General features: G+C 37.2%; 1 protein-coding gene across 1 annotated transcript; it reads left to right on the top strand.

Moving 5' to 3' along the window:
• Positions 1-9: 9 nt before the first annotated feature.
• On the top strand, positions 10-9,359 carry uckl1a (uridine-cytidine kinase 1-like 1a). The gene is made up of 15 exons (XM_020929655.2): positions 10-190; positions 1,993-2,180; positions 2,376-2,482; positions 3,543-3,713; positions 4,268-4,339; positions 4,421-4,610; positions 5,149-5,210; positions 5,344-5,360; positions 5,497-5,595; positions 5,967-6,060; positions 6,446-6,508; positions 6,832-6,954; positions 7,637-7,744; positions 8,415-8,571; positions 8,668-9,359. The coding sequence occupies exons 1-15, from the start codon at positions 147-149 to the stop codon at positions 8,745-8,747; spliced, it is 1,575 nt and encodes a 524-aa protein (XP_020785314.1). The 5' UTR covers positions 10-146; the 3' UTR covers positions 8,748-9,359.
• Positions 9,360-10,200: the final 841 nt, after the last annotated feature.

Below are 10,200 nucleotides of genomic sequence, written 5' to 3'. Positions count from 1 at the left end.
GCATTTTACGATGGCCACGTGATGTGCTACGTGGAGGAGGGTTGAACTACATCGCCCATGATGCACTGCGCAAGTCAGTGGCATTTTAATGGTTGTTGAAACCTGTGGTTGTGAGCGGCTGATGGCTCCGTGGCTCCGACATCGCCATGGAAACGGAGTACGGGAAAATATTGTCCTGCCGCTCGGACAGGTACTCGATGTTTCTGATATGATCGTAAATATCGAGAACGCGTGATGGTTTCATCTATAACCGCACCACCGCGCTCAGCCGGACCCGGTGTAAGTGCGCTACAGCTATAGACTGGATATATACACAGCTATAGCTAACGGACCAAAGAGCACAACTAGGTTATGTTTAGTACCTGTGCTGTTTACACTTTTCTGAAGGAATCTTTCTGGTTTAGGTTCAGTTTGAATAACCCTTCGAACCCTTTGTGAATAGGCCTAATGCAATACAATGCCACATAAAACCCTGACAGAGACAGATGCACAAACGAGAGCTGCGTGTTGACAGTAATGCGTCATCTTGCTTGGCCAATGGCCGCTAATGTAACCCACTTAACATCCTCAACATCCTTATTAAATATAAAATGAAAAGCAACACAATTTCAAAATATTGCTGTCTGTCTCTGTGCAATATTGTTCGGTCTGTTATAAACATTAAAATTTGACTCTGTAGTTTATTAAAACAGCCTAGAAAATGAAATGTTTTACCTCCTTTAAACTATATGCATTTGGTGTCCAATTGTAGTTTGATTGTAGAAATTATGTTTTTGCCAAAAGTGGTTCATTTTATTGAAATAGATAGGCCTAATTCATTTTCATGTAGTCATCTTCATAAGGACACAAGTTCATCAATTCCTATGTAGTTTGAATATTTTTAAAAGCCCATAGCATATAGTGTTTATTTAAAATATATACCTAATATGCTGAATATTGAATGTCCATTGTGCCATTCTGCTGTATGTGTGACTCTTGCTGAGTTCAGTGAACTGCCATAGACTGTTTTGGTGCACAGAGTCTCTATTAATATCAGCCAAGCTGCTCTACAGTCAGTCACAGTGATCCTCTTATCCACTGTCCCCTACTTGAGCCAAACAGAGGCAGAGTAACACACAGACTTTAGAAGAACAAGAGAGATGTGGTTGTGGTAGAAGTGTAGATATGTTACACAGTATACAGAGGTCACAGTCACACTGAGGGAGAGTGGGCTGTAGTGTTGTGCTACTGCTGAAAGGATGATGTCTGAAGCAGATAAAACTCTGAGTGACTGCACTGGGGCCAGGATCTCTGGCTGCTGGGCCCTCAGGTCTGACACCAGGTAAGAGCAGACTATAGTCTTCTTCCTGCTGTGGTTCTTCACTTGTGGAAACACACAAGGCTCAGGAGAATGTTCATATGTGATAGATTTGAACACTACAGAAGAAATGTAGGTGTTAATCTCTTGTCTGTCAGAACGACTCAAGCTTGTTAACTTCCACTGTACTCTGTTTATTTCCCCCTATTCATCATTATTTTATTTTTACACATGTTATTAAATTGATGCAAAACCATAGCTTAATTAGCTTCTTAAATAGTGGAGCAAGTCTTTTAAAAACATTTTCTAGTTCTACAGGTTTGACATACCTATCATACTGTGCATTTCTTTGGGATCGGATACACTGAACTGATGATTTATTGTTTTTAGTTGTACCATAGTGTTTAATGCTGTTATATATTTTTCCACAACCAAATTTAATGTTAATGTTATGTAGTATTGTTAATAGCCTTTATCTCCTCAGTGCATTGGTCTTTTTTACGGTATGAATCCCTGGGTATTAGGGATGCACAATATATAAAAATTGAGTTGAAATCTCATTTTAAGCTGGTGCAATTAGTAGTAATACTTGTTGAAAAAAAGACGCAATTCAGTTCCCCAAAAATCATGCTGTCCCGCTGGGTTTTTGTGCGTATGGTGCCTTATTCCTATCCCGTCCTGTTGCTCTATTGCAGTGGGAGTGGGGACGACTCTTTGGACCGCCTTCTGCCTCCAGCTGGGGCCCCTCGCAGAAAGAGTGCGACCTCCATGAGTAAAACAGAGCCTCCTCTGCTTCGCACAGGCACCCGCACCATCTACACCGCGGGCCGGCCCCCATGGTACAACGAGCATGGCACACAGCCCAAAGAAGCCTTTGTCATTGGTATGACACTAACATGTGATGGATGCACTATTACTCTCCTAAATCTCATTAAATGTCTCAAAACTCCTCTTTGTCTACTTCTTATTTTTATGCATAACCACTTTTCTGCCATCACACATGCACACTGCTAGACAAAATTAGAGACACTCTGAAAAACACACATAATGGCTCTTTGAATGTTATGTTGATGTGCAGGGCTGTGCGGGGGCAGCGCCTCAGGGAAAACCACTGTGGCTAATAAGATCATAGAGGCTCTGGACGTGCCTTGGGTAGTGCTGCTGTCCATGGACTCCTTCTACAAGGTAAGACTTCTGCAAGACTGCATGGGCAAACATACTGTTTTTCACTCTATTTATATCACATTGTCAGTTTGTGTTTTAGGGCTGAACAACCTTTTGCACTTGAATAAAAATCAAATTTAAGTGTTAATATCAAATCTCACAGACTTCATTTATTTTAGGCATAGAATGTCCTCTGAAAACAACAAAAATGCTTTCTTTTTATTGAAAATAGTTACTAACCCTGTAGTTTAGACCTCTAAACATGTGTTATGAAATGTATGGGATCCTTGTATTTGCAGTTCATCTCAATGTTAATGCTCCTGGACCTGTTTTAATTGTGCACTGTGAACTGAATCTAGATTTGAAAACATTAATTGCACATTTTTAAATTGCAGTTAGATTTTTTTCTCCTAAAAGTGTGCAGCTCTAGTGTATTGTGGTTCAAATGTTCAAATGAAATTGTTAATGATTAGGATGTAACACTCTGAATAACCCCTAATGCTGAGTGTTGACCTGATTTTAATCTAAATACAAAATCTCACATTAATCACATGGTCATGAACTGTCACCGTGACCTGGAAAGATAATCCCTGCCTGGTTATTGCAAATCATGCCATCCTTTTTTCTTTCCCATATGTATTACCATATACAATTCTCATATTACACAGGTCTGGTGACTATGACAAGTAAGAAACTGCAGGTGGATAGAAAAAAAGAACACAAAATAGCAATGTCAATTTCTTCTGTAGTTTATATAAAAGAAAATATATTTCTTTTTTTCATAATCTTATATTGTCATATATAAATAAGGAATTTTAAAATACTCATATCTGGGAGTTGAACATATAAATCAGAAAGAAGCCATGTTTAATTTTGTTGACTTGGATTAGATCAAAACAATGTACAGGTGGAATCTTATTTAATATTTAGTATTTGAGTGAACTAGAGCTTATTGACTCTTAGTTTAAAATTCAAATTTTGACTTTCTTTAAAAATTAGTCTTAGAATTTGTTTGGCCTGTAGTTTCTCAGCTTTAACTACAATGATAAAACCATTCATCAGTATTAGTTTTATATTACAGGTTTTATCACCAGAGGAGCAGGTCCTGGCAGCAAGCAACGACTACAATTTTGACCATCCAGCGGCCTTTGATTTCGAGCTGCTGGTGGCTACGCTGCGAAAACTAAAACAGGGTAAAAGCGTGAAGATTCCTGTGTATGACTTCACAACTCACAGTAGGCACAAAGACTGGGTAAGTGTTGAAAAGCAGAAATATCTAACCTTAAAAATTATTTAACAAAGTTGCTGAAAATATATTATGCTTTTTCAGGTATTTAGTATTAAACTATAACATACATAGATCATTAGTTTACATTTTTTTCATTATAAACCACAATATTGATTTAAGAAAGCTTCCTTACAGAAATTGTTGAAAGGCCCCTTGATTTCCTATTCAAGGCAAGATAAGTTACAAAACTGCAGAATTAAGAAGCACTGCCCCTGTACTAGTATAGTGGCATTTTACTTTAGAAAGCAGGTTTTCATTTACTTGTTTTTACTGTTCAAAATGCCTATGTAATACGTGTATGGCCTGGAGTCAGAATGATTTGAATAATAGCAATTAAGTACAGGGTTTTTGTGGAGAGAAGGGGTAAGTGAAATATCAAGTTTGTGGACACTTAGACCTCCAATGCAGGACAATGTGAAACATTCATAAATCAAAATACAACTTTGTGTAAGCTGGTGATGAGGGAGCATATTTTTATAACTTATTTTAAGATCCTCTTTAATGTTTTCTCCTTTTAGAAAAATGTCTATGGTGCTAGCGTAATCATATTTGAGGGAATTATGTCCTTTGCAGACAAACAGCTCCTTCAGGTAAATATTCTAAGTTTTTTCACTGCTTTGCTTAACTGAACATCCCCAAACCAAAGACTTGCTTTCTCTTCCTGTCTGCAGCTCTTGGATATGAAAATCTTTGTGGACACAGACTCGGATATCCGATTGGTCCGCAGGTTACGGAGGGACATCACAGAGAGGGGGCGGGACATTGAAGGCGTGATTAAGCAATACAACAAGTTTGTGAAGCCTGCGTTTGACCAGTACATTGAACCGGCTATGAGGCTGGCTGATATAGTAGTGCCAAGAGGTGAGTTAGCTAAGGTGAACAATTACTTTTATGAATCTACATACAAGATATTATTGAAATTATTGTTTAAAAAATATGCAAGTACATTGTCAACCAGTGGTTCTTGAACTGGTGGCATTTGTTGTTCTTCTCAATTGTATTACATTCAGTTGTATCAACACCTGTTTTAGCTCTAGAGTTTAGATACTGGACCTCATGTAGCCCTTTTGTTACCAAATTTGGTCTGGTGGTGGTGCAAGGAAAGCCAGATATATTCTTTGATGATACATTTGGTGGAAAGTTTGAAAATCACAGGAAAAAAAAAATACCGTCACAGAGTTGATAAAAAGTGATTTTCTACAAAAAGTATATGATGATATTGCAGCACTTTTATGCTTACTTTTGAAATTCGTTCACTTTTTTGCTGACAGATTTCAGCACATTTTTTTATGAATTGCAAAATCTGATAAATGTTATTGGGAGACTCCAAAAAATATTGAGGTATTAATTTTTGGCATTGTTTTTGTCAAACTTTACCAATAACAGTATCTTCCCTCAGGTGGTTGTAACATGGTGGCCATAGATCTGATAGTGCAGCATGTATACAGCCAACTGGAGAAGGTGAGTGTACAGTGGTGCCACCTTGTGTCACGGGGTTGCAACGTAGAACAGTTACTATTCTTAAGATTTGTATTTTATAAACAAAGCTAAATCAAAACTCTGAATTTATATTTTTAAACCCCTCTTAATGCAGCGTGAGCTCAACGTCAGGTATGCTGTTTGTGATATTATCATATTTATCTCTCCATTTTAATCATCTGATAATATGCCTTATTTAAAATTAAAGTGTTAAATAATGGTTGTATTTTTTTCTTCCTCTGTTTAAAATCCTATTTCTATTTCTAAGGGCGCTCCTGGCCTCAGTGCAGCAGACACATCCTCTACCTCAGACGCTCTGTGTTCTGGAGAGTACCCCGCAGGTTAAAGGCTTACACACCATTATCAGGTATTGCATATTATTATTATTTTACATTGAGTTATTTTACATTAATGTTATCTAAACACCAAAAGAGAACCATGTCACTCCTGTTCTTTAATTCCTGCATTGGCTCCCTGTACATTTTAGAATCAATTTTTGTTCTTTTTTTGCATCTTAAAACCTTGTTTAGTTTAGTTTAGCAAACCAGGAGAAGTATGTCCTTTTCTGTTGTAGGACCACAGAACTCTTTATTACTTCACCTTTGCATGTTAGCAGCATTGTCACTTGAGCAATTTAAATCTCTGCTAAAAAAAACAATTTTCTCAAGTTTTATTAAACAAAAAACAAGCAAAAAGCAATCATATATCTTAAACACTGTTTCTGTTATTGTGTCATAGAAACAAGGAAACAAGTCGAGATGAGTTCATTTTCTACTCAAAGAGGCTCATGAGGCTGCTCATCGAACGTGCTTTAACATTTCTTCCCTCTCAGGTGGGTGAATATTTTTAAGATCTTTTTGGTTTCTAAGTTTTATTGATGGGACAGAATAAACAGGAAAAAACATTCAAAGTGGGAAGATTTTATTTGAGCAAACTGGATTTGTCTCCCAATCATCTAGAAATTGTTGGAATTGAATAATATAAATGAAAAACCCTGTTGGTAATGACTTGTGGGACAGTAAAACCAAGAAATTAGTGTTTACATTGTTACCAACAAGTTAACACCAGCAAGTGTTGATTCAAATTAATTAACAATTATATAACATTGGACAGTTTGTATCAATTCATTATCCTAATTTAAAGTTTTAAGTAATTATCTGACATGACAGACTTGCATGTAGAAAAGTAAGCAATATATTTTTTTTATTATTTCCCAGACGTGTGTGGTCCAGACTCCACAGGGACAGCAGTATGAAGGGCGGCATTTTAACGGGAAGGGGGTGAGTGATGCGCTCTTCTTCAGTACAGTGAATAACTAATGCTTTTTGTTTTAAATTAACTGTGCAAGTAGACCTGTTAGTTTTGCCCATCAAAATGGAGGTGAGAATGTAACAACAAAAATCCTTTGCCCTGATGAAGAGCGGAATTAGTTGAAATGTGTTGGCATAAATAATGCAAAATTGAAAGACATAGTGCCTCAGACCTTTTTCATCCTTTTGCCAATAAAAAACCCTGTTGACTCAATAATATTGTAGAAAGAATCTAATCTAATAGCAACTTCTTCCAATAACTCTTGATTAAAAATTATATAACAACTCTACAGATCACTGGAGTGTCCATTCTTCGAGCAGGAGAGACCATGGAGCCGGCTCTCAGGGCTGTGTGCAAAGACGTCCGCATCGGAAAAATCCTCATCCAAACCAACATGGACTCAGGAGAACCAGAGGTGAACTGATTTGCCATTATCAGTGTGAAACCACATTTGGGCAAAGGTGCAAGAATTAAAATCAAAGCATCCTGTCACCTTGGGAGACTGAGCCTTCTCTATTAGCGTTGACGTAAACAAGCTTTTTAAATTTGTACATTTTTATCACATATTGAACATCATTAATAGCATCAAAACTTTGTCAATTTAAAACAGTTTTTAGACTTGCTATGTCTGTTTTCAAAAAAATAATCCAAAGTCTTTTATAGAGAAGGAGACATGGCAACTATCCTCCCCTAAACCCTCGGGATGGCAGATATTGACAACAATTAATATATTTTGAGACTCTGATCCTGAATATTTTGGCCATCTACAAAGGTGCAGTTGCATTATTACTTTTAATCAGATCTTTTTGTAGCATTTGTAATATATTTTGATTAAATATTATATACCCGAAAATACAATCAAAAAAGACGTACAGAGTTTACAGCAAAAGTGTTCACAATGAGTCGTAGTAGGTCTGCTGTAACTCAGATGTCTACAAACACACTTCAAACATTCACTCAAACTGTTGTGATGTCTTTTCCTGTGTTCCTACACATTTATTTTCATTCTTCCATATGATGTGTGTCACCGTGGTAACTACCCTTCCTGCTTTGGTAGCCATGGTAACCTGTCTTCTCTTCCTCTCTGGCCTCTGCAGCTGCATTACCTGCGTCTGCCCAAAGACATCAGTGAAGATCATGTCATCCTCATGGACAGCACCGTTTCCACAGGAGCAGCAGCCATGATGGCAGTGAGGGTCCTACTGGTGAGTAGTTTTTTTTTTAATAAGGCTTTATGGGCTGGGTTCACATGACATGCGATATTATAGAAAGACCATAGTTTGACATAGAGCTGGTGGATAGGTCAGGATTGTATGGTAGAATCTGGTGTTTAACTCTCAGACTGCAGCTTTGTTTACCTGGTTTCATATCTCTGTAATTACTGGAAAAACAAAATATACGCATGAAACAAAATTTGGCAAAAGATTCAGTGCCATTTCTGTCAACATAAATCAAAAAGTGCTATTATTTTCTTTACAATAGCATAAAAAGTGTTGTTGTCATTCAACCTTAAATTAAAGAATATATTAAACACATGTAACAAAACAACTTTAAAATTTGTTAAGTGTTTGGATGTAACACCTGAAAACATCTTCAGTGTTTCAAAGTGATGAATAACAGAATATTACTTTTTTCAGTAGTCAAACATTCTCAAAATGGCAGCTGTAACAAGAGACTGCAAGCCAAAACTCAAATCTGCATTTAAGATTAAAAATTCTTGGTTAGATTTAGAGTATATAATAAAAATATCAAGTTTGTTGAGTCAGTCTCAAAGAAAAAATGTATGGTTGAATTTGTAAATATCTAATCTCTCATAGAGTTATATAGGCCTCAACAGCATTGTCTTAATATTGTTACACATGACTTCTTGCCCAGGACCACGAGGTGCAGGAGGACCGGATTGTCTTGGTCTCTCTCCTGATGGCAGAGCTTGGGGTCCATTCTGTGGCCTATGCTTTCCCAAAAGTTAAAATCATCACATCTGCAGTGGACAAGAGCCTGGACGACTCCTTACACGTGATTCCTGGTATAGGTATGTTATTATTACACTCTGATTCTATGAACATTTAGCCGCAGATTTGTCATAGCTCATATCCTCACTTAATGAACAACAATATAAAAATTTCAGGGGATTTTGGAGACCGTTACTTTGGAACAGACGGATTGGATGACTGGAGTGAAGAGGAAGACCAGGAGCCGAGCTGTTAACACAAACAACTGTGATCAATAACGTTATATTTCACACTATCAGGCCAAATAATATATATTTTCCTGTAAGAGATGGGACATTTCACAAACAAATTCATTTACTATTTATTTTGATACTTTGCATAACAATAAGCAGAAATGGGCACAACACAAACCAATGCTGCTAAAATATTCAATTTATTTTTAACACAATGGCAAGAAAGCAGTTGTGTATTTTTAAGTTATGGGTGCAATAATAGTTTTCTAAACAGGTAAATTCTTAGGATCCTGGATGGTATGGAATTTTCATTCATAGTTACATGTTACATTATGAACAGTTTTTCCAGTTTCTCTCAGGGTTCACACACTGGTCTCTCTGCTCTTCTTGTGATACACTTTCAAGCCAGAAGGTGTCAGTATTGCTCATTTTAAGCTTCTCCGTTTGATTTATGGCATGTTCCTTTTAAGATATCATTCATTGTTATAGTCCGGAAGAAAACTACACAAGCTGGTCTCGCATTCTCAGCTACTACAGATGGAAAATAATGGGTTTTAAGACTAACAAGTGAATTTCACATGTGATGGATAACAAAGACACAAACATGAATTTATACTGTATGTAACTATAGTATAATGTTGGATTCATCATGGTTCAGTCATGGATTTGCTTATGTTAAGTAAAAACGTGCTTACTTATTACTAGTGTTCGTATAATCACTTGATTTGGAGGATAGGGACTGTGAAGCTAGATTGTAACGTTAAAATCACTGTTAAGGTATTTCATCTCTAAAGCTTGCGTGCGTTTTTTTTTTTTTTTTTTTTTTTTTTTTCTTGTTTAATATAGCCTGCGTCCATTGATCCAACATGTTCTCGCCCATTCATTATTCACGGCTCATAAGTTTGGTTAACACGTCCACCACCGCAGACTGTATATTGGCTCCAGTTTGCACCTTCCCTGCTCTCCTTTTTCAGACGGAGAAGAGCAGCTCTATAGTGCGATGCTCGCTCATGACACCGTGATCGCGGATGTCGTACGATGCACACGCGCCGTATTCTCCAAGACTGCCTCAAGGTTAACCTGTTACCATGGAGACAGGCTGACCAATGAAAATTCAGCAGACGCTTGCGATGTTGACTGCAAGGTTTTTGTTTTAAGGGGTGACCTATTTTTCCCTCCCCACCGCCACAGCTACGAACCCCTTTTACTACTGTGGCAAACGAGCACGTGCGGAGCGCAATACGCACGCAGGATGCGCCATGTGCCATGAGGAGGTACACAAAAGAAACAAGAAACAACAGAGGATGCTATGAAGATAATTTCAACAATTTTACACACATTTTCATTCCTATAAATGAGTAAAAACAAGTCTACTGGCAGATATTGAAAACCTAAAATATTTATACTGAGAAATTCTATTGCTTTTGATCAGACAATAATACCAAGCCTTTACATTGAGCTTTTACAATATAATAA

This window comes from Boleophthalmus pectinirostris, unplaced genomic scaffold, assembly GCF_026225935.1.
Source record: "Boleophthalmus pectinirostris isolate CB_2022bp ecotype Guang Dong unplaced genomic scaffold, ASM2622593v1 HiC_scaffold_8, whole genome shotgun sequence".
Lineage (NCBI taxonomy): Eukaryota > Metazoa > Chordata > Actinopteri > Gobiiformes > Gobiidae > Boleophthalmus > Boleophthalmus pectinirostris.
Note: the sequence above shows the minus strand (reverse complement) of the source record. Positions and strands in the feature narration are given on the sequence as shown.

Coding starts and splice junctions, on each gene's coding strand:
- uckl1a (XM_020929655.2), top strand. CDS start 147: ATGGAAACGGAGTACGGGAAAATATTGTCCTGCCGCTCGGACAG. Junction 4,611..5,148: donor TGATATAGTAGTGCCAAGAG/GTGAGTTAGCTA, acceptor ATCTTCCCTCAG/GTGGTTGTAACATGGTGGCC. Junction 8,572..8,667: donor ACACGTGATTCCTGGTATAG/GTATGTTATTAT, acceptor TAAAAATTTCAG/GGGATTTTGGAGACCGTTAC.